This window comes from Nothobranchius furzeri, chromosome 2, assembly GCF_043380555.1.
Source record: "Nothobranchius furzeri strain GRZ-AD chromosome 2, NfurGRZ-RIMD1, whole genome shotgun sequence".
NCBI classification, from domain to species: domain Eukaryota; kingdom Metazoa; phylum Chordata; class Actinopteri; order Cyprinodontiformes; family Nothobranchiidae; genus Nothobranchius; species Nothobranchius furzeri.
In genome coordinates, this window is record NC_091742.1 from 67819951 (window position 1) to 67845531 (window position 25581).

General features: G+C 40.0%; 1 protein-coding gene across 2 annotated transcripts in view; it reads right to left on the minus strand.

Annotated features, from left to right (window-relative positions):
* LOC107377411 (phospholipid-transporting ATPase ABCA1) overlaps positions 1–25581 on the minus strand; it is a 324049-nt gene that overhangs the window by 131313 nt on the left and 167155 nt on the right. For both annotated transcript variants that reach the window (XM_054747824.2, XM_015946964.3), the window contains exons 31-34: positions 23280–23378; positions 21219–21408; positions 4036–4130; positions 1463–1568 (exon numbers count right to left, since the gene is read on the minus strand). In XM_054747824.2, coding sequence (XP_054603799.2) covers positions 1463–1568; positions 4036–4130; positions 21219–21408; positions 23280–23378 — 490 coding nt within the window. The remainder of the gene's footprint in view (positions 1–1462; positions 1569–4035; positions 4131–21218; positions 21409–23279; positions 23379–25581) is intronic.

The following is a 25581-nucleotide window of genomic DNA, read 5'->3' on the forward strand; positions in this document are numbered from 1 at the left end:
CAGTAAAAGTGCTTGTATTGCGGTCTCGGCTCGTATGTTCGGCCGCTCGGTGTCGTACTTCTCCCGCTACGTTTTCCCCCTGATTTTAATAGGAGTTTGTATTTTAGAGGCAAGAGAAAACCAGGGAATTTATTAAGCTTAGGGCAGAGAAGGACCACATGATCACTGGAGCAAAGTATTCAGCGGCTGTGGCATGGAGGTACAATAACATCTCATATTTTAAGTTTAGTTTTTTCTATGAAAACATGAAAGGAAAAACCCGTTGTCCTCTTTTCTATTCCTGTTTCTTTTCTTACATGTTTGTTAAGACTATTTTGGAGAAAATGGGCATCCAGGGGAAGGTGCCAGCGATGACCAGCTTCTGGAGCTGATCAGGGAGGACTTGAGGCTGCAGAGGGAGGCAGAGGGCACAGGAGAGAAGGGAGAATTTTGACAGGCTTTTTACTTTGCTAGAAAAAATGGCTAAGAAAGATTAAACATGTACATATAAAAGAAATATCTAAATAAAATCAGCTCTGTATTAAACTCTTGAATTTTATTTTTGTTTACAAATGAGAATTGTTTACTAGAGGGTATCCGCTGGGTCTTGAAAAGTCTTAAAAGGTGATAAATCGGTTTTGGTCAAATTAAGAACCTTAGAAAGTATTAAAAACTATTATCACATCTTTGCTCAGGCTCAGCTTGTCGAAAGTATTTTCTCTGAATTAGCTCTCCAACAGTCAAGGAAATTATTAAAATAAAACTTCGAGCTCCATCGTTTAAAGTTCCTTCTCCCTTCTGCTCAGCGGTTCCACGGTTGCTAGGCGACGGAACGTTCGCCGAGGGAGTGGCGGGAATTCATGAAGGCTAGGCCTGTCCAAATTCACAGCCGTTAACATCCGGTCTACTCGGCTGACGGAGGACCCAGCCCACGTCGGCCGAGTAGACTGGGTCCTTTGAAGGATGCAGACCCTGAATTGAGACACAGCGAATGAGTATTCTTGGAATTCGGAGACTACTTGTCGCTGCGCTGTGACGTCATCAACCTCAAAATGCACTCTTACAAGCATCCTTCCCATGGATTCGGACACACTCATAGATTCTGCCCCACAACCACGTTCTGTCCATGGACCATGGCCAGACCACATACTTACATGTATAGGATGGATTGCCAGGCTAACAAAATCCAGTTGAACATTTTCATAGACATGGCCTTAACAAGTATGAAAACAAGCTAACGCCCTTTTAAAATTTTTTGGTCAGTTACTCAAACTAAAACATAAATGCTATTAATCATCTGAAGTTAAAATGTCACTGGTCCTCTTTGAAAGGATTACTTGTATCTACTTTGTGCATTAACCCAAGTTTTATGTCTCAATGTAAGAACCAGGAATATTAAAATTGATCAAAATATTTTATCTATGTGGCAAACCAGCCCAACAAATTAAGATGGACTCTGTTAGGACTAGCAGTTACTCCATACCTGAGGTGAATTGAATAGGCCTTTTAATTCCTTGATCACGTATTCGACTCCTTTCTCCGTCAGCTGGACTTGTGAGTTGATTCCTCCAACAGAGATCCCTCCATACCTGAAGTCACAGGTCAAAACAGCAAACACAAAGTCACGTTGAGCTGGGGGTTAGGTAACACGATTAATGCTAAGGACACGCACTATGCTGTGGAGAAAAAACATTGGACTTCTGTTGAACTGAAGCATTGGTGGCCTTGTCTTTACCTTTATAATAAAAACCCCTTTCAACCCTGCCCCCCAAAAAACTAAAGTGAAAATTCAAACTAAACAACAGTAGGTGCTATGCTTTTTGAAAGTTTCTGATCCTTTGCTCAACTTGTGTGTGTCCTCTTGTTAAAAGAGCCTTTGAGGGAGAGCATCTTTGTAGAAGCTCTGACTATTTATACATGAAATGTCAAAAACTTGATTTATTCAAGAGACCTGGTCTTACAGTTTTGATTTTATAAATGGAAACATTGTTTTATAAAAGGCCTATAGTTGATATTCTTTTTTCCGTGTTGAATCTTTTCAGGATTGACCCAAGGGCTGTACAAACACTCAAAACCACAGCTAACTCAAAAAGCTTTTATTCACTCCATAACATGCACCAGTTTTTCAATCATTTTCATTTGGTCAGCATAGCCTGAAGCTTCAGCTTCCATACGACTGTTTAATCCAGGGTCATGAAAGTCGATCTTCAACCAACCGTTGAACATAACATTCAAAAGGATTGGTTTGACTTTAGTCGGGGTTGCTGAGGGGGCAACGTTCTCCAGTCCACATGTGTTTTGTAAGTCTGAAGAAGGAGGAGGTGCTTAATTATCTGGGTGTCTTTATTTGTAAGGGATGGTGAAGAGGTGGACTAAGACTTTGGGCATCATCTGGTGCAGTAATGAAGCTGTCGAGTGTCACTGGAGACACTAGGGCAGGCCTGTGTTGGAGGGATTTTTGTATTTCTTATCTGGTTTAGGAATCAGTTGGAATCCCCCATCATCACCATGCTTGAGAGTTGGATGCCTGATTTTACTACAGAGTCTTGTACACAATCTGAGCTTGCATCACAACACAGATGCAAGGACATAAATCAAACACATTTCTTTGAAATCACAAACTAACATCAGACTAATGCCTACTGCACACTGGAAGCAAACGCAGCGCGGGACAGTTTTCTCATGATAACCATTGCACTGAGGTGCACACTGGGAAAGTCTTAGCAGCGAAGCGGCTTCTCTGCAATGCTCCTCGCTCGACTCGCGAGATCAGATCTCTGATACCTTGAGACTTCAAAGATTATGGTTTGTTTATGCAATCCGCCATTAAACCAAAAATAAGTAAATCCCATTTGATATCACTGTTTTATGTCATATATGATGTAGTTCCTCTCCACTGCCAGGATTAAAGATGCCTGTATTTGTATTGCGCCATCTTAGGGTTCTTAACCCTCCCAAGGCGCTTCACAACACACAACACAGTCATTCACCCATTCACACGTCTTGTGGGAATGAGCTACATCAGAGCACTGGCGCCATCGGTCCCTCTGAACACTACCGGCAGGCAAGGTGGGTTAAGTGTCTTGCCCAAGGACACAACAGCAGAATTCTTGGGTCTGAGCCGGGATCGAACCTGCAAACTTCCGATTACTGGACAACCCGCCCTACCTCCTGAGCTGCCATGAAAAACACACCGCTGCACTTCTGGAATGATGCTGTGAGTTAACAAGCCATTGGGTCACACGTAAGTTTGATACATATGAAACTGCATCACTGCAAATACTTTAATTTTGAAAATGACCAGGGATTTTACACTGAAACTGTGTGTGATTTCCTGTCTAGCCTTATGTTGATTGCAATAAGCGGCGTGCCGCTTCTGAAAATTGCTGCGTCGCGGCTGGTTTGTTACACTCCATAGACTATAATGGATTCTATTTGAAGCGGTGCCATTTCGCTTCCAGTGTGCAGTAGAGGTTATGCTGATAAATGTTCATCAAAAAGTAGCAATGTTGGATTTTTCATATCATGACTGTAAAATATTTACTAATGAAACATCGAAGATTTTGTCCTTCCATTAACTCATTTACTGCCATTGATGAAGTCAATAGCATTTTAAAATGGGACAGGCCTGGGAACGAGCCCCTGCACATGAGAGTAAACAACACATCTGTAAAGCTGATCTTCACCATGTGCATCACATGTCACGTGATCAGGAAGCAGAAAATCCATGAATTAGGAGATCATTTTGGTACGCTGCTGTGAAAAAAGAAAGGCACTAACTGGAAAAGCTTTTGGTAGTTTTGGTGTTCGCATGGTCATAGAGGACATAGTTCTATGACTCTTCAAACAACAGTAAAAACGCTCAAAAACGATGGCAGTCAGGGGCTTTCTGATCAGAAAACTTTACTTTCAGGTGATTTTTTTAAATTAACTGATTAAAAGGAAAATGGTGATCATAGCTCCTGAATGAACCAAACTAAACCTGACTAACCTACAGTATCATAAATCCTAAAAGAATTGCTTAGACAATACAAAAGATTTTGTATAGTGGGTTACCTTTGTTTGCCAAAGTGCTCAAAAGTCTTGACCAAGAAGTCGGTCACGTTTCGACCAGTCAGATTCAGCAAAGTGTCTGTTGTATTTTGCACCCTCTGTAAAGAAGACAAAAACAAAACAAATCATCATTGTTCAGAAATAAACATTTTACAGTTTCTTTATTTCAGTGTTTTTTTCCTTGCTTCATAAAAACAAATGTTTTTCTATTTTTCATACAATTTCATTTTAAACAAATTCTCATTTGAAATTTTAGAAATTTTCTTAGTTTTTAACACCACTAATTCATCTGATAAGGATTATTTTTAAAACTCAATGGTGAAGTTGCATTAAAGTATGCATTGCACTGGAATTCAGCTGTTAAACAACTGGAGGTACAATGTACCAAGAACATGCTCAAATTTTCAGTAAGATTTAAACTGACATAAACCACTTACGAGGTCAAGTGGGACTTATAGTGGAATTGCAAAGAAATCAAATCCTAGCCACACTCAAAGGGAGCCTCAGCACTTCACCCATTGGCCAGATTAAAATAATTATGTCTACTAGCATTTTATCAGTTTGATGGGCCAATCACAGCACTCACAGCACAGAACAAGTAAGATGGCATTGGCTTGTTTGAAACTGCTTTGGCATCCACTTTGGCCCATTCAGGCTTTTCTTTGAGTCAAGATTAGATAGAGGTACTTGAGTCCTTAATTTACAAAAAGGATGTATTTGCATCTTTTTCTACAGTGTAAGGCGGACTACCCCATTGACTGACATCCATAAAGGTGAGTATGTCATGTTGTTTGTTGTCCAATAGCATATGGAGACAGTTTGAAAGACAACTGTAGATTCTGCCCCACAAATGAGATCTGTCTAATGGTCATGGCCAGACTGATTGATATATATATATATATGATGGCTTGTCAGGCCATTTTTTCCTTCTAAAATCTGAAATTTCAGATATCAAATTTCTTTTTTGCTCTCCAGTCATCCACAACTTAGATGGATTGGTCACCAACATCCTATCAAAGCTGTCCCACAGGTATTTAACTTTATGATTTATTGAAATTAAATTGTAAAGTGTTCCAGATGACCACAGCCAGTCATATCTAACTATACTAAATATGTCTTAAGAAGTGCTCAAACGTTTTACTTTTAATTTGATCAATTTGAGACTTTCTGGAAATAATCTCACACTCATGCCTAGAGACAGAATGAGTATGAGTAAGAAACAATAGTGAATTTGTAATCTGACCCAAACAGCCTAATGGGTGAAAGACCATCATTTCTGTCAGGCCTCTGAAGTCGAACTACATCTTAAACTTTCAGGTGTGAATATTTAGAGTGCAGAGCACTTGTAACAAAAATCACACACTAAAATGTTTTTATCTTCATCTATCAAGGAACACAAACAACGTCCGGCTGTAGTGAAAGATCTTGTGTAGAAAGGGTAATCCAAAACAAGTCATCGATTTAGACAACTGTTCAACTACACTTACATCTTTTTTAGCCAACGCAAAACCAACAACAGTTAGGAGCAGAAAGATTTCACAGGTGGCATCTGTTTACACCGCTGTGAAACATCCTCACACCTCTCATCCTAATAGTCAATTAAGCTCGACTAGGGGAAGCCTGGCTGAAGGCTAGACCCCTGCTAAAATTCACTAAGCTGTGTCTAATGTCAAAGGACCCTAATTAGATGCCCCTTTGTGGATGAATGGGTACATTCAAACATCCAATTAAGGAAGGGCGTGACACACTGCTGCAAATACACTGAACCTTGTGTAGAATGTGGAGCCCGCACAAACACACACTACAGCCCAGGAATGCATATAGGCAGCTCAATTAGAGACAAAACGCTAATTACAAAGCAGTGCTGTCCTTTATAAAAGCGGGGCTCAGACCCCCAACAGTGATGTAATTTACCAATGTACCCCCTGGTTCCAAATGGTATACATAGTATGTTGTTTAATCGGCTACCACTGTGACAATTAGCTTGGTATGTAAAGTAATTTTTCATTTTAATATAAAAACGTCATGTAAATGTGAATTCCTGCGCAGACGTTGAACTCAAAGTGGGATACAAGAAACGAGAAGGAGTGGGAGGAGAATTTCCCAAGGAATAGAAACTTAAAGTATGGGGGAAAAAAAAAAGAATGGAAATCAGACAAAAACAGGAGGCAAAAGCAAAGGAAGAGGAATAAGAGGAGGCCCCATCTGGCTTATGAATCAGAGATAAGGAAGGATGAACGGCGTGACAACCTTGGCTTATCTCTGAACAAACATGCCTCTCTTTCTAAAAGCCACAGGAACTGAGACACAAACAAAACCACAAAAATAAGAGCTTTTACTTTCCACAGTGTGTACAATGAGTTTATACCCAGACATGCAGTCAGTGTGAGTCTAATTGTTTTGGCCTTGGTCCATGTGCCCCCTCCCTATCAAAACACCTGAAATGAGAACATTATGTGATGGTAATACCTGGGCATGTTCATTACCTGAAAATGACGTTGGTGTGCTAGGCATTGGGTGGAAAACATCCGTTTTACAGCTTGATAGCAAAGGAAGCCAGGCAAATGTAAACCGAGCAGTAATCAAATCTGCTGAATGAGCTGGCACGCTCCAGCACCACAGAGATGAGTGCTCATATTAATCCTGGCACAAGTTATCTCACACTGCACCACTAAGGTAACATTCAACTTGAATCTGTGTTTGCGGAGGAAAACATAAGTGGAATCTTCTTTGATTAAAAATTTGGTGTTGTTTGTTTTACGGGGTATTTTTGTGTGGAGTTATTTGAAATGCCTCAACCCATTAAGTCATAATGTGTTGGTGAAAGGGGCAGGGATTTGCTATTTTCACGTGTGCTTAGTGTGACACATCTCCTCAAGTTTTTGCACATGTGAACAAAGGAACACATTAGATCCCTTTGGAATATTTTTCTTCATCAAAAATGTCATGTTATGAATGGCTGCAATCAGGGATGAAATTTGCCCACAGTTATTGAGCAAAATGCAAGAACAAGCCCAGGAAGTAAAATCCAGTGACAAATTTACCATGTCAAATAAATAAATAAATAAAACATATCACAACATATTATTGCAAATCACAAGCATCTCTCATGTAGCTGTGTTCTGCATTGTAATCTCACTGTGGGACATTTCAGGTTCATCATCGTTTCACTGTACAGAGTGAGAAGAAATATAATACGATACCTGTTTTGTAGAATATGTGTAGCTAAACACACTAAAGTGCATCAGAAGAACTTCAGGATCAAACAGCATTAAAATGTTGGACATATAATTTCTCACTAATACTCCTGCTGCTTTGCTTATCCAGTTTAGCAAGCATTCACCACACAGGCAGATCTATTTTATCCCCGCACAAGTGGTAAGCTAAACGCTGACCTCAACGGTTTGATAGATGAGTCCATGCAGAGTAATTTGCAAACAAACTACACTCAGAGTTTCCATATGATAAAGACTTCATCTGCAATGTTGGGAATACGTCAGCTTTATCAATTCCTCTGCATGCATGACGGCCTTATTCGTCTATGAAGGTTAAATATCACCAATGAACGACAGTCAATACCTCACAGCTGATAGTGGGATTACTGCTGCCTGCCATTACCATGGAAACAATGATTTCACATCACCTCCTGCTGTGCCGTATCCAGTTTTTTCTTTTTCCTCTCTCTCTCTCTTCTGTTTTCTGTAGTTTCTCAAGGGCATATCCCAAAGATTGGCAGGCAAAAAAAAGAAAGATAAAAAGGAAAGAAAAACTTGTGTGAAGCTGGGGCTCTTTGTCAAGCTTTATTCAACAGGGAGGAGGCTTTCAGGTCAAAGGGAATACATCGTAGCGGTATGCTCTACATCCATAGGTGGTCTCCAGTACAGACCTGAGTTCAGTTAGAGAATCTACGATAGACCACGGCACACCTGCTTGTCTAAAAGTGATGACTTATTCACTCATTTGTCACATTCATCAACTGTTTGCAGGAATCAAACTGGTGCTGCATCCTTTCATTACCAGGCTTCCACGTGGGTTTCTGTTTCATCACAAAGTCTCAGCATCTGAAATCATTATCACACCAACATGAATCTTTTAGCATTTCAGATGATGAAATAAAAACCTGGAGGGCTTGTTGGCGGTCTGCGTTACAAAATCTGACCCTTGCTAAATAAATGAAGGTGCATTTCAGGAAAAGGAGGAAGAACAGTGACGTTTGAGTTCCTTCAGCCACAGCGGGGGGTGAAAAGAGTTCATCTTCGCTTCCAGACAACCTTGAAGATGGCAAGTCATTAAAGCCAATGCAAAGAATTAAAGAATCAATTTAATATCAGTTTACAGGATCTAAAAGAGACCAGATAAGATGCAATGAATTCATAAGAAAAGAAAAAAAAATGTACCAAGACGTAAAAATTAGACACCAGAAAATATCTTTTTACTGAGGCTAAGAGCTCTTAAACTACCAGCTGTCAAATAAATTAGCAGACAGCGGAAGGGAAATTAACTAAATATAAAAAAGATGGTTTGAAAGAAAGACGTTGATGGCCCCAGCAGGGTACAAGGTAGAAACAGTGCTCTCATAAACCCGGACTGAACATCAATGACTGGAAAAGGTTACATAAAAGGGCACTTCTCATGTCTGAATGTCTCAGCGCTCATCTTTTAACATGATTCCTGGACAGCTTCTTTTTTTAAATGACTCTGGATGGCCTTGTCATGGAAAGGAGCACACAGCGGGACACACAAGTTCAACAAACCCATGCAGTGTGAGCAGGGCTGTGCAGAGAACTTTGAAGGGGTGGGTGCTCAAAGTTAAAAAAAAAAAAGGGGGGGGGGGGGCACATATAGAGCAAAACTTTTAAACAGATTCACGATCCAACAAGTTTCAAAATTCAGATAATGAGACCCTTGGGTTCAAACAACATAATAAACTAGGAAAAATATATCATTTAGTGTCAGTAATTGAAGTTAATGTTAGTTCATAAATTATTGTTTTAGTTTTTAAAGTTGACTTATATCTAGAGACGTTATGACCACATTTCTGCCCCTGATCTGAGTCCAAGTTGTTTGACTATTGATTATCTTCCAAGACAGAGTCCTGTTCTAATACCAGGTGGTAATTCCATCCATCCATGCATTGTCTGAACCCGCTTTGTCCACGTAGGGTCGGGGGGGGTGGGGGTGGGGGGGCTATCTCCAGAAGTCAATGGGCAATCAGGCGGGGTACACCCTGGACAGAGAGCCAGTCCATCGCAGGGTAGTAATGCCATGCATTAAAAAGAAGAAATAAGTTGTCCTTCTGTCTGTATTTGCCATTTTGTTATTTTAGCCTTAAAAGGTCACTTATTCAGGAAGTACATTTAACAGTATTCAAAATTCAAGATAATTTATTGTCATTGCACAGGTGTACAACCAAACTGACTTTGTGCTCACTAAAGACAGCTCTAGTAAGAGGCAGTAAAATAAATGTAAAATAAATGCAACCACAGTTGCAATCCAGTGTGATCTACAGCTATGTTAGCTACACTGCAGCAACACGCACACAACGTGCACGTGCACACACACACACACACACACACACACACACACACACACACACACACACACACACACACACACACACACACACACATATAGAAGCCATATGCACAGTCACACATGATAAGTAGACTAAGGCATTTCATTGCACAATCAAAACACTGTTGGGCTTGTCTTATTATTATTACTATCATCATTATTATTATTTATGCTTTATCATTATCAGCATTAATATCTTTATATTAATATTGTTAAAATATGATCATTATTTTTAATATTGCTACTATTATGCATTATTCATATTGCAAATGATAATAATGATTATAACGATAACCTTATTATTTTTATCAGATTAATGTATGCGTTTAATTACTTATTTTGTCTCATACACATGAAGGCGTCATATTCTAGCTACTCACACACACATTTATGGGTGCACTAAGGTTTGTCTTATAAAACGTACATGGAGCTGGCTCCAGAGAGAAGAGATTAAAAATTTTTGATCAGTTAAAAAGAGTGCAAGCAGATGTAACATCACAAAAGACCCATAGATCTGCCACATCTGCAGATGAACTTAAAACATCTGAGTTTCCCAGCATGTTCTCTGCCTGCTATAACTCTAGGCAAAGAGGTGCAGCTATTTTAATACACAAAAACATCAATTTCACAGTATTGGGCACAGTTTCTGATCCAGAGGGTAGATTTATAATACTAAAAATATCTGTACAGAACCAACGCTTATGTATCGTCAGCATATACTGTCCAAATATCGATGACCCTTCATTCTTTCATATTCTTTTCTCTGTACTCTCCGAACACTTGGACGGTCCACTTATACATGGAGGTGATTTTAATTTTTGGATTGATACATTAACAGACAGGCTCAGTACAGCTGGAACTCAACGCAATTGGCAATCCACTAATATAGTTAAACAGTACATGAGTGATTATGGGCTTTGTGATTCATGGCAATCTCTTCACCCTAATCGTAGAGAGTATACTTTTTTCTCACAAGTCCATCACTCTCATTCACATTTGGATTATTTTCTAGTCAGCAGCTCACTGTTGGCTGACATTTCAGACACTGAGATACACCCCATGGTTGTCAGCGACCATGCTCCGGTTTCTTTAACTCTGGTAAACAAGAAGACAATCCCACCAAGCATAACTGGAGGTTTAATACATCACTGCTTAAAGACAAAGGTTTTATAGAATTTTTTAAAAAGGAGTGGGCTTTATATTTAGAACATAATGACCTGCCGGGAACATCAGCAACTGTTCTCTGGGAGGCAGGGAAAGCAGTGGTTCAATTCAAATTCAATTCAAAAATACTTTAGGAAACTAGAGTTTCAGTACACACAATTCTGAGATCAGACATACCTACATAGATACACACATGACAAGAATTGGTGACTGTGGTCATTCGCAGCCCAAGTCGCGCTACCGTAATAGATCAAGAGGGTTTATATGAGGATAGAGTCAGGGGGAGGGAAGAAAAGGCACTTCAGAGTTACCCTCCACAGAGAGGGCAAGTTTGCTATGCAAAAAAACACCTCAGACAGATATGCACACAGACTTCAGACATTACACAACATAAGTGTCCACTACGTGAGGAGGTAGGGTTGGGACTCTCCTCACTTCAGTGCGTGTAGCCGCATGGGGCAGCGCTCAACGCCTCCGTTTGGACAGGGGAGGGAGATAATGCGTTAGAGAGCAGTGACTCCTAGATGTGGTTCCACAGCCTTCACCGGTCACAGTCCCGCCCAGGCTGGGATGGGGAGAAAGAGTTGCCATGGCAACGACAGCATTCCAGATTTCTTCTGAGGGGGAGTAATCACTTCAGCCTCACAGGCTCAAGGGCACCAGATTCAGATAAGAACTTGTTTTGGGGCCAGACAGAGATAATTTCCTCTCTGTCTTAGTGTTCTGTTGGTCTACAACCCCTCTAGATCCAATAACGCATAATTAATCAATCCCAATCCGTGCTGATCCATCCACTCGCTCCTTGATGTATCTACCTTTTGTGCCAGAGCCTGAATCTCAGCCAAAGTTCCAAGCTTACGACTTATCTCAACAATTATATGAGTTTGTGCATTCACAGCACGATGCATTCCATTCCTGAGCTCCGGGATTGGGCCAATATTCCTCAAAAGCTCGTTAATTTTCCGGTAAGCCAGGTAACCGCTCAGGCCAAACAGCAGGAATCCCAACACCAAAACGACAAATATCCAAACATCTTCAGAATTCTCTACAGACAGTTGAGAGAGGCATATCAGGTTCCACTTTTTCCAGGAGTCCATGATGTACCCAGCTGGCTCTGTCCCAGAGGGGCATCCGGGAGCCCCTTCTCCCATTCTCATCGTTGAAAAAATTTTGTCAATCGCATTGAGAGACCAACTGATCAGATCCATTTTTAATAATTTCCAATTTCCAGAAAAAATGCAGAAAGCGCTGTGCACAGACAGGACAAAGAGCCTTGGGATAAGGAGGGAGGGAGAGGAGAAAAAAGCATCTGTACTCTCCAAGAGCTGGAAGAAGAATTTATGAGAGGTAAAATAATCTCTTTCTCATCACATAAGAAAATAACAGAAAACAAACGTATTCAGGAGTTAGAAGAAATCATTAAGTCTTTAGAGGCATCCACAGAAGAAGAGTTAATGAGCAAATTACGTAAAGCTAAATTAGAACTTCTTGGAATCATCGACAGAAAGACACAATTTTTAGCACAAAGACTACGAATAGAAATCCTTGAACATAGTAGTAAATCAGGTAAATTTTTAGCTAACCAGTTAAGAATAAATAAAGAGAAAACTACCATATTAAAGACTCAACCAGGAATATAGTTTATGTTCCTGAAAGAATAAACAACACTTTCAGAGACTTTTACCAAACTTTGTACTAACCAAAGATAAACCCATCAGATAATGAGATCAATGAGTTCCTTGACAGGATAACACTTCCTAAATTATCAGACAGCCAAGCTACAGTCCTGGACTCGCCACTAACATCAGCTGAGCTCCAGGAAGCCCTTAAAACCATGCTTAATAGGAAAGCTCCAGGTCCAGACGGGTTCCAAGCAGAGTTCTACAAAGAATTTAGGATCATTCTGGCTTCAACATTCTTCAAAATGGTGAGGGAAATCGAAGAGAGCGGCAGATTACTGCCAAACATGAATTCAGCCAGTATTAGTCTATTATTAAAACCAAGCAAAGACCCTGTATTTCCTACCAGCTATTGCCCAATTTCTCTTAGTAATGTTGATCTCAAAATAATTTGTAAAGCCCTGGCAAAAAGATTAGAGAAGGTAACCCCCTTTATAATACACCCTGACCAAACTGGTTTCATCAAGGGTAGACAGTCATCCACAAACTCATGTAGATTACTTAATTTTATAGATTTATCTTGCAGTAAAAACATAGAAACTAGTATATTATCTCTAGATGCCAAAAAGCCTTTGATAGAGTTAACTGGAAGTTCTTATTTGAAACTTTACATAAATTTGGTTTTGGGAACTTCTTCATAATCTGGCAACAAACATTATACAATTCACCAACAGCACGTGTCAGGACAAACAACCAAATATCAGCTAAGATAAGATAAGATAGAACTTTATTAATCCCTCGGGTGAGTTCCTTCGGGAAATTCGGTTTCCAAAAAAAAGCAGCACAACACCGACAGAAGTTACAGAACGTCAGAAAATGTTATATAATAATAAAAAATAGAAATAAATATAAAAATACAATTGAGTCGCACCTTCCAGATATCAAAGTCCTTAGCACCGTTGACCATTAAACCAATTTAACTGTTTAACAAAGGTACTTGCATAGAGGTATTGCACAGTGAAGTGAAGAGTCACTACAGCTTCGGTGTACAGCTCCCTCACATCATCACACAAACAATCACATAGGACTTTGGGGGGTGGACAAGTCAGTGGTTGCGGGTATGGACCCCATTTCTGCATTCCTGTGGCAGCCTGCCCCCCAATTTTATTTGCACATTAAACACTTCCACCAACGACATTCCATGCAAACACACACTTAGGGCCTTTGGAGTAAGCGCATACAACGGCATTTGACTAGAGGATCTTTCAGCCTCATCCCAGGTGCCGGTGCCCACTTCCAATCCTATATTTAGCCTATAAAGGTCACGTGATCAAAATATAATTAATAATTACTGTTACAGATGGAAAAATAGAATAGAATAGAATAGACTTTATTGTAAATGCTCATGGCAATTAAATTACAGATGGCCCGCCATCAACAGTGCACAAGACAACAAATAACAATAAATGTCAAAACTATAGAGGACTAAAAACAATTTAAAAACATTTAGCAAACACCAAGAAAGTACAACCAATGATTCAGATCTGCTAAAACAACAATTTTAAAGGATTTAAAACAGATTAGTCCACATTACTGATGGTGATGTGGGGGGTTGAATGGTGCTGTTGTGTTGAATGTTCTGATGGCCCAAGGGAAGAAGCTGTTGGAAAGTCTGGTGGTATGTGATTTAGCAGACCTGAAGCGGCGCCCTGAGGGCAACAGGTCAAACAGGCAGTGGGCAGGGTGGGTGGGGTCATGGAAGATAGCAGCGGTTCTCTTCAGGCAGCGGGTTCTGGAGATGGCCTCAAGGGATGGCAGGGTGCAGCCAATAATCCTCTGGGCAGTGTTTATTGTCCTCTGAACCGCCTTCCTGTCCTCAGCAGTGGAGCCTGCATACCACACACTCAGAGAGTAGGTGAAGGTGCTCTCCACGGAGCAGTGTAGAAAGCCAGCAGCAGTTTCTGATCCGGGCCACACCTTCTCAAGACCCGGAGAAAGTGCAGCCACTGCTGAGCCTTTTTAACCAGAGCTCTGGTGTTGGCAGACCTATTTAGCTGAGATTTGATGGCCAATATCTCCTGGGGTGAGTATTTAATAAGTCCATGGCAGAAGTGGGCTGATAAAACAAGACAACCTAAAAGACAAACAATTGTGCCTAGTTGCTGGGAACCATGAGCCGCTGCGTCCGTGCGCGCTGCCATCTGTGAAGGCAGTTGAAACGAGGACACAGTGAAAATAATGTCTTAAGCAATAGTGATTTCTACTTGTACTATGGTGTAGTGTTGGATGCATGACATCGAGCCCCATGGGGCCCCCTACAGTCTAGGAGAATATTGGCTTACAGAGGAGACAAGCCGCAGACGGAAGGAAGGAACCATAAACATAGCATGTTCCGACTCGCATCTCATTTCCGCACGGAATGTACATTCGTCAAGCATAAACCAAACGTTAGATTTCACAGTTCCAGCACCTATAATACTACAGATTTTTTATTTTCCTTTATGCACAATCTACTTTAATACAATCAACAAATCAGATGTCATTTGTAGGTTAAAACTTCAAAGCCCAATAACCAACAACCTCCTGAATAAATGTGTGTTTTTGTGCAAACAAAAACACATGCAACCTCTTCAATAGTTGTTGCTGCCTGATTAGCTTTAATGAAGATGTGACACAACAAAAACAAGAAAAAAATAATGGTATAATCTACGGTTAGCACATAAGAGAGTTGTATTTTATACTCATTATAATGCCAGGAAACAAATATACTGAGAATTTGAATGATGTTTATTAGCTACAACAGAATCCCAAACACTAATAAGGGTGTAGAGCCTTGACATGTAACTAGAATTTATGTAAATGATTGGTTTCATGTTTATACTACAAAGTAATGACGACTGAAAGGATGTGTTTACTGATCATTCATACTTAATGATGTTTGTTAAAACGAAAGGTCACTGATGTCACTGTTGAATTATTTTAATGGAGTGGAACATTTATCAGACATATTTTACTGTTTTAAGTGTTTCAAAAACACAAGTAGAATATAAAATTAGTGTATATGAATTTGATTGTTTTCTTTAAATATTCAGTTCACATAACAGCTACATGAAAATAATTTGTTGAGTTCACGAAAAAAAGGTTTATAAATAGGATTCAAAATATCAGACAATTAGAATATTGTAAAAAGTGTCACACTAATTAGTTAATGAGTCCAGAACACCTGCAAAGGGTTCCTGAACCTTTAGATCAGGCCTATTCAACAGGTGGCCTCAGGTCCAGAACTGGCCCATTGCCTCTCATACCCTTTGTTTAATAGCTGCAACTTTACTGTGAGGACAACAGTTAACAACATTTTGTGACATTTTAAGGTTGCTGGTTGAAAGTTTACAACAGTAGTTTGTTGGGAAACAAAGTCACATCCAATCAAGGAGACGGAAAATTGTACACACACAAATGCTGAGGGAAAACCCATATTCCTTGTCCGTCACGTTCTTTGTTCCATAGCTGGAGAATATAAGGAGATCGACTTTCATCAACCAGCGAAGTTGTGTGATTTTCACTTGGAAAACTGCATCTCTGTGAATCACATGCATTCAGACTAAAAGGAAAAGACAATGGTACGATACAAGAGATGTATATGGAGATGAGGCCCACTGGCAAAAGCCTCTTGACAGTTTGGCCCAACAGAAAATCTAATTGAATACCCCTGCTTTAGATGGTCTCTCAGTCTAAGTTGGATCATTGAAATAAATGGACGTTTGTACCATATTACAACTCTTCAAGATTCACCTGTGCAGATGCATATTTTGGTATAGTAACATTAGAAATATTAACCTTAATTACCAAATGGCTGGCTTTATATATCCACGTTACTCATATTTTCAAAACAGTTTAAATTAAATTCAGTCAATTATATAGCACCAAATCACGACAAGAGTCATCTCAAGTTGATTCAGCGGTCTCTGGTAGGAATGAATGCCTTATAAGATTGTACTCCGAGGAAAGAAAGCTCAGAAGCTCCTGTTTCAGCCGGAGGAGAAAGTAGCTTCAGACAACAGGATTTGGAGTCTTATTTCTTGATATTTGGCCATTTCACCTCTGATTGGATAACAGCAACACGACTCTACCACTGACTCCATTTATTTTGCAACGTTGATGTTTTATCTCAACAAATAACACAAGCCTGGAGGAGTTCTGCTATGTGGTGGAGTTGCTAATGCTAAAGGTTAGCTTCTACTAGCCGAGAAACTTATCTGCTGTTTCCTGGACACTAAACTAACAACAGCCTTCCCCGTCGTGAGTCAAGATGGGTGACTCCATGAATGTTAAATGACAGTGTGACATAGGTCGGTCAGGATTTCCTAATGTTAGAGTTTACCCGTCTATTTTTTATCAGAAGCTAATGCAGGAGATAGGTGTAGGAGACTTTTTTCACATTCAGCCTGCATGAAAAACTCAGTGACTGATTATAATCAGCAATACTAAGTAAACAATGGTTTCTTAGTGAACCTGCTCTTTAAATGTGCAGTATGTAAGAATAATAGTGAGAAGTTTACAGTGAAAAAAATCCCAAAGAGTTTATTTCCGTCATTTAGGAAGGAAGGTTACACTGAAACATATTTCTTATCCAGCTAGCTGTGGGGATTGTCAGTTTTTCTCCTTTCAAAACAAAGGACGGAGGGATGTAACTAATGTTTACCACCAGTGAGTGTGGGGGTGCCGTGTCTCCTATGAGCTAAAACTGCAGCACTGACCATTTTAATTTGACGACGGCCGGCAAAAAGCTCCAGAGTTGTTTAAAGTAGTTGCAGTAACCAAAATTTACCACAGGATGTCATTTTTACTTCATTTCTACATAATGCACCTTTTAAAGCGCACTTTTAACAAAAGTTTTTCAGTATATAAAGCTGAAAATAGTTGAAGCTCACATTTTAGGAAGACTACATTATAGGAGTTCAAGCATGTTAAGTACTAAAAATAATGCTCGTTATTATTTAATATCAAATTTGTTGACGTTATGCCACTTTCAAATTTCGGACAGGAAAACAGAAAATAACTAATGCATTGTTTTGGAAAATTTCTAAATTTGTGACATGAAATTTCACAAAAATGTATTCTAGGAGACACAAACTGTACTAATTTCCGTATTTAAAAAAGAAAAAAGAAAATCTGCGATCTATCACATAAAAATGTCACTGAAACTGTTGAAATACGAGCCTAGTCTTAGCAAACAGTGAATACGATCAGAAAATGATGACAGCACCTAAATAATAACAGTTAAAAAGGGAAAAAACTTGCTACATCTTCTGTATAATATTGACAATGCCTGAAATCATTATTCAACCACAGCTCTAAGACATCAATAAATAGTTTTAAAAGTTATCAAACTGTTTCTATGCGTCACTTATTTACTTAGAGGAAAGCAGCTTTTGAAATTCTCTCTACACCTACCTTTACAACAGGATTTGCCGCCACACCCTCCCACTTCTGAAATCCATTTATACCAAAACTGACCAGCAGCCCACCAACAGTCTGTGTGACTAACACTTACTCCACCAAATGAGTTTTGAAAGTTGCTGTAAAAACTGAAGAAAAAAAATAACTGTAGAGGTGCCATTTTGGTCTCATAAAGGCACCTGTGAGGATTTTACAAATTGCTGCCAATAACCAGCTCGTGTGGAAAGGTTATTATATTTTAGCAGAGCGGTATCCATCCTGCAGGATGTTTATTGTCGCTATATCACAGGATGGCCCACACTCTCCTGGAGCAATGGCCAAAAAGAAATCAAAGACATTATTCTCCTGAGGTGGTGCATCTAACAACGACTCCTATATGATTCCAGCATTTCTTTCCTGTAATTAATTCATTTTGCATGAAAACGGCCAAAAAACTTGGGGTTCATGAAATAAGCACATTAGAAATAGAAAGAAAAAAACTTGCATTTTGGGGGTAAACCCCTTTAAACCTATAAAGAAAGTAGAGAAAAGACCAGTTTGAGTAAAAAATATTGTTTTATGTAAGCTGCAAATCCCTGCAGTCTGAATATAATGAATTAATTATCTGGATTTAATATTCAAGGCCTTAACTGAACAACCATTTAAAAACACAATACTTTTGACCAACAGAATAAAGAGATACACAATAAAACAATGGGAAAAACACAAAAGCTATGAATGCTAACTGGCTGCTTTACTGGCTGATCTTTGCTTGTTAACAGAAATTTCTAAGAGGCTTTTAGTGTGACATGGCTGTTGACAGTGTTGCCAACTAAGCGACTGTGTTGTGACTTCTCAACCCCCCTCAATGATTTTTATTTCAAAAAGTGCCTAGCAACAAATATAGCAACAATTCTGAGGACCCTTAGCTACAGCAGATAAGCAACAGGCCGAGCCTGCTCTGCTTCAGAGCCTTCTATAGCAGGTCTGTGGCTGTGCTCGAGAACTATTTGGTGGTTTAACCCCCCCCCCCAGTTTAACTTCTTGAAGCTGAGTGTAAAGCAGGGAGGCATTGGCTCTCATTGTTAAAGTCTTTGGTATGACCCAACTGAGATTTCAACCCCGATTTCCCAGAGCAGACACTCTACCACTGAGAAGGTATTTATGTTTATGTTCATTCATTTAACAGACGCTTTTATCCAAAGCAACGTACAATTTAGAACCTGTAGGGCATGTTGTGATCTGTGGGGTAAACCAGAGTACCCGGAGGAAACCCACACATGCATGCATGGGGAGAACACGCAACTCCACCCAGAAAGGCCGCAGCCGAGTTTCGAACCTGCAACCTTCGTGCTGCGAGGCAACAGTGCTAACCACTGCACCACCATGCAGCCCTATTTCAGTATTATTGTATCCTAATTTATCAATATTTAAAATTGCTTTGTTTTCCATCCAACTGGTTTAATTGTAGTTTTAGTTGTACCATAACATAGTTGTAACACTAAAACGAGTCACTGTCTAAAAGCCACATCGTAGAAGTGGGTCTTTAAACGAGATTTAAAAACAGCCAATGATGGAGCACACTATAATGGGTAGAGAGTTCCACGGCTTTGGGGCAGCATGTACAAATGCTCATTCACCCCATGATTTGTAACGCATCCGGGGCGTGCAAAGCAGCAGGAGGTCAGCCAACCTCAACGTGCGCGTGGGCACATAGGGAGTGAGCAGTTCAGAGAAATAGAGAGGTGCCAGGTCGTTGAGTGCTTTAAAGACTAATGTCAATAGCTTAAACTGTACTTGGAAAATGACAGGGAGCCAGTGAAGACATGCCAGGACAAGGGTAATATGGCTACGTTGGTGCGTATATGTCAAGAGCCTGGCAGCAGCGCTCTGGACGACCTGCAGCCGATTCAGGGCAGAGACTGGAGCACCAACTTGGAGGGCGTTTGCATAGTCCAGACGAGAGGTAATGAAAGCATGGATGACTGACTCCAAATGCCTCCGCTTCAAAATTGGTTCGAGGCGAGTAAGGCGGCGAAGCTGATAAAAGCAAGACCTCACTACGGAGTTTATCCGTGGGGCCAGTTGTGTTTGAGAATGTAAATTATTCAATAACCTGCAAATTATTTTATGTGTCATAGGCTTATAGTCATGTCCTTGGTTTTATGGCCTTTAAGCTTATATCTGTGTTTTTAGTTTTTATGATTTTTGTGGTATTTTACTGTTCTATGCAAGTGTGAATGATGAGGTGGATGATGCTGAGCCCTGTTGAAAGACACATTTCTGTAACCGTTTGGTGTCAGACAGAGTTTGTCTATGCTGTTCTAACTCGGTGTTATCATGATTACCTAATGAAGTTGCCAGTGAGTGTGTTGTATCTCAGACTGTTCCAGACATTCGTGATCAGTAGGAATGGTCTGGAGCGGTACTATTCTACACTTTCTGAAGGTCTTTCAGAATGTTTCTTCACCTTCACCTTTTTTGTTACTGATTCTGTCTTAAATTGAACAATTTTGTTTCCGCAAGCATCAGGTTTCTTCAACAGCCCACCCAACACACTAAACCAGTGTGAGAAGATGAGTGCATATAGATCAAATTGCCTCTAAAAACAACCATCTAGAAGTGTCAAATTTCTCTGTATCACCGAACATGGCTTTAAATGTACCCATCATCTTCTCTTTGCATCGTAATTGGTTCAGTCAGCAGGTGACGGCTGATATAGGCAGCGCTGTAGGGGTTGGAGGGCTGCTGGAGTTTTCCATCGATTCCAGCCAGGACTGTATAATTTCAGGTCAGACTGAGCAACATTTGTCCATGTATATGTTGTTAAAGTAATAGTCTGTAAGGAATTGGTATTGACTTGTGTTGGATGAGATGCTAGGCTCCCTGGATGCGTGATGTGAGCAGTAAAGGTGAAGTCTGAGGGGGCGTCAAGGTGGGAAGATGGACCTATAGCTGAAAAGGACATGGTAGCTTCTGGTTTGGGTGTAGAACTAGCTGAGTCACTGGCAATACACATCTTTTATTTTTCACAGAAATTGATTTTGGTCCAAGTACAAAAGGCTAATTTACATTTTGCCACACGATGCAAATTCCCTGTTAGAAAGTACTTTTACATTTTCGAATCAAAATGCTGCTGACTGGGCCTTGCAAACTGCAAGCAAAAAGCCTCCCGTGATAAGCATTTCATTGTGCTGTTTTGTCTCTGATTTATAATTCATTTCATCCCTTCAGATCGTCGGATTGTTGCAGATTGTCACTCTTTGATACACGCATAGAGAGCTGAACAGCCGACAGCCGTCCTGACACATTTCAGGGAGCTTTTATTTTAGAGGACTTGAATATTTGAATAAACAGAAGCAGTGAGGAGCTCCTGAGTCCCAGACTTACCTGTGGGGGAGGGAGACCACCTGCGCCGGGCGGACAGTCGGGTAGCATGATCGTCCTTTCAGGAGAGGAGCACTGACAGGAAGGGGAGGGGTTAGACATGCTCCAGTTCCCACTGAGGAAGATGTCAAGGACTGACTGATCCACGGGAGGGGTGAACCAATCAGACCCACTGGAGGAACATGGTAACTTTCTGCATAAGAACAATGAGAATTTATTTTTTTTGCCAACAACTGACTTCTGCAAACAAGATGTATGGTTATGGGACATTTAAAGGAGCAATATGTAAGAGTTCTACAGTGAAATAATCACAAAATAAGACTGATGTCGATCTTGTTGGAAGTGTGGTTATACTGAAGCAGATTTAATTCTCAGCCGGCTGGAAGATTGTCAGTTTTTCTCCCCGCCAATAAAATAAAATAAAATACAAAAGGGAAGTAGTTACTGTTTACAATCAGTGAGTGTGAGGTTGCTGAGTCTGGCACGAGCTAAATCTGCAGATTCGGCATAGACTATTTGAAACCAGCGGGCAAAAAGCTCCAGAGCTGTTTAAAGAAGCAAAGCCAGTAAACAGGAGTGACCCAGAAGTTATTTCTTGTACCCCTAAGAAGCCATGACATATTTTTGTTTTACTCTAATATTAGGAAAAGAAGGCTAGAAGCTAACATTGAGCTAACAATGCTAACAATGAATTAGAAGCAAATAGTCAACTCAAAATGTATCTCAAGCTAATTTTTCAATGATCAACTCAATGTTATAGTGAAATGTACAGTATGTGTGAAGTGAACAATGAGTAAATAATGGTGTTTTACTTCCTTTACTAACATGTTCAGAACTATACGAGCAAGACGGCAAACTTCATTTCCTGTAATGCCAAAGGCATACTACCGCAATTAGTGTAGTAAGTGCTCTCTACCGTTAAAAAAAACCAAGAGCAATAACACCAGATATGACCATTTTTTACTCTATTTATCAACTTATTGCGTGTGACAATAAGTTGATATTTAAGTTGATCATTACTTGTCATCTAGAATCTTCCGGTGCTTATCTGTAACTGGTAACACCCAAAAAACACATAAAATAGGAGTAAGAGAGAGATATTTTTGGTCCAAAAATTGACTGCAGTAACCACATTTAACCACAAGATGCCATTCTTACATATTGCACCTTTAAATTTACTTTGAAAATAAAATGTGTAGTTTGAAGAAAGGCGTTCTTTAGATCAGAGATTCCCAAAGTAAGGGTTGGAACTACATGGGAGACCTTAAGATGATTTGCAGAAATCACAATAAATTTGAAAAACCATCTTCTTTTTCCTTATTTAACACAGTGAAGTAATTTGATGTTTCTGTACCTTCGGCTGACATATTTCGGCTTCCGCACATAAACAGAAGTGACGCCACAAACAACTGACGGCTCTGATGAAGGCGGAAGTTCCGGTCGAAACATGTCAGCCGAAGGTAAAGAAAATCTAATTACTACACTGTGTTAATTTAGAAAAAGGAGGTAATTATGAATCAACACACAGAACGAATATACAGAAGAAATTTGAAAAACAATTGCTGAAGCTTTATTTATAACATAAATGTCACAAAAACTATATGAGCTGGTACGTTTTCTTTTACGACATGAATAATTTAGCTTCTTAGGCATTTTGTAGAGATATTTAGGACTATTTTGTGTCTGAAACAGAAATGTTTGGGAACCACTGCTTTAGATGATGAAAAGTAGAAAACTTGGGGCAAAAACAATTAAGACAACATTTGATCTACAGAGGATGTGCTTAGAAATTAATTTCCCTGAAATAAGTCCAAGATATCAAGTTTTTCAATTTAGTTTGAGTTAAAAGTCTTATTTTTAAAATCCAACATGGTCATGCTGGCTGCAAATGTCATGGACCATCCCTGATTAACACATTACGATGTCATGACCAGAATATTAAATGAAAGTGGATGCAGCTCTAAAACAGCTTGTATTTGAACCCTAACCCTTCATTTATCTGGAGAACAAAAGCTGACACAAGGGACTGACTTGTGGCACATGTATGAAGTGTTTACGACTTACAGTATCGGATCTCCGTCCATGCACCGCGTCCCAAATCCAGGGTTGTTCACCAAAGTGTCCACCACCCTAGAAACCTCCATGTTCTCAGGCATATCGTTGCTGGAAATATTTGAAAGCAGTATTAGAGTTGATCCCAAAACATTCCTTTTTATATGGAATTCATGAAAAAATTATCGAGAAACCAAAAACAAAAATTCTAGGATCTATTCAGATCGGCTAGATCATTATTAATGACTCTGTGGTCTGAGTCCATAAATGTTTGATATTTGAATTTAAAATCAATCATTAACAAAATGGTGATGCATTAATGCTATAATGCATTTGATTGCCCAAAGTATCCAAACATATTTTAATTTCTTTATTACATGAAACCTTTACATTTTATCCTATAAAATAGCAGATTGAGAATAGAGCATCCTGCTTATTCATCAGACAAAATGATCAGATTTACACATGGCTTAAATGCATTTAGCACATTTATCATAACTGTGGTAAGTTGAATTATAATGGCATATGAAGGATCTGTGTGTGTGTGTGTCTAAAGATTAGAAGCTGCCCAGTAGACCCAGGATTTCATCAAAATAAACTCATCTGAATATAAATATGTTTTGTTTTTTTGCCTTTTTCTTTGCGATATGATTACCCATGACTGCTCAGCACTAGCAAAAGAATTCAGAGTGAACAGATGTGTCCATTCATGGTTAACCTTGTGTTTCATCAGTTGGTTCTTTAATATTAATTAAACGCCCAGCATTCCTTGAAGAAATCACCTGTCATCTTTTAAAGTTTAGAAGTAAGATGGTTTTACGCTGAAATGATGAGAATGTCAGTTGTTTTGGTGAAATTTCATGTAATATTGAAGGGCTTTGTACATCCTGTGACTAGCAGCTTCTGATACAACTCCTTTAGCTGAGACTCTAGAAAACTGGACAGCGAATGTGGTGTTTCAACGGTGTTGACTAGCTGTGGTGGCCATCTTGAATCGGACTGACTCAAAGCATGTGCATAATTTTGGGGTAGGGGGGGGGGGGCATTGTTTTTATTTTAATGAAGTAGCGACCAGACACCCTAAAGCCCCCTTCAGACAGACCATGAAAAACGGAAATGTTCCGGACTCTGTCCGTAAGACCTTTGTGTCTGAATACAAACATCCGGATAACGTGTTCCGGAATTTATCCGGACGAAGCCCCTAGTAACAGGTCCGGACTTGTTACGGACAGGGTGGCTGCTTCAGACTGGTGAGGTAAAGTTCCGGACAAGAGGGAGGGGGAGGAGGAGGGGACCGGGGGACGCTGTGCGCACCTAGATAGCCCGCTACTGTAGCATGCAGCGAACCATGGCAGCTCGCCTCCTACGGTACCGTCTAGACGCGCGACGGAGCGCTTCACACCGCTTCAGTGATTCCTTTAACCATTGAGCTTCATCATCCAGGTCTCTTATGCATCTTCGTGTGCGCAGAATTATGCTTAAGCGCCTCATGATTTTTATCTTGAGAGACGCTATAGAAATGATATTTTCTTCTTCTTCTTCTTCTTCTTAACATGAGTCCGATTCTCTCTCCCCCCACCACCACCCCGCCGCCGTCAGACATCTGGAACTTTTCCCTGCTGTGTGAACGCAGCCGAGAGGACAAGTTCTGGTACAAAAGTGGTGTGTCTGAAAACACAGTTCCGGTTAAAAACCAGATTGAATTGTCCACAAATGTTCCAGAATGTCTATCTGAAAAGGGCTCAAGAGTTAATGTAAGATTTCACTCCTTGACCCATGACCCTGCACAAGCCTTTTGTGACCTCCCCCTACTTTTTAAATTAAAATTACTTAACTGCCTAAAAGGGTCAACAGTTGTAGATGTGAATCTTTTAATGGCACACTTGGCAGTTTTTAGCACCCCCTAACAGGGACCATTAGTGCACTGCAGCACCTTTATATTTAGCTATACTGATAGCTGATACCTCAACATGTGACTGTTTCTCTGCAGAGTTTCTGGGTTCTCCCTTAGAGATAGGGTGATAAGCTCGGTCATCCAGGAGGGGCTCGGAGTAGACCTGCTGCTCCTCCACATCAAGAGGAGCCAAGTGAGGTGGCTCGGGCATCTGATTAGAATGCCTTGGACGCCTCCCTGGTGAGGTTTTCCAGGCACGTCCAACCGAGTGGAGACCAAAGGACATGCTGGAGGGACTGTGTTTCTTGGCTGGTCAGGGAATGCCTCGGGATCTTTTGACAAATTCTGTAATGTTTTGCAATATTTTATTTTAAATTTGTTGAATTAATGTCTCTTGGTTTGTGCCACCACAAAGTCTAA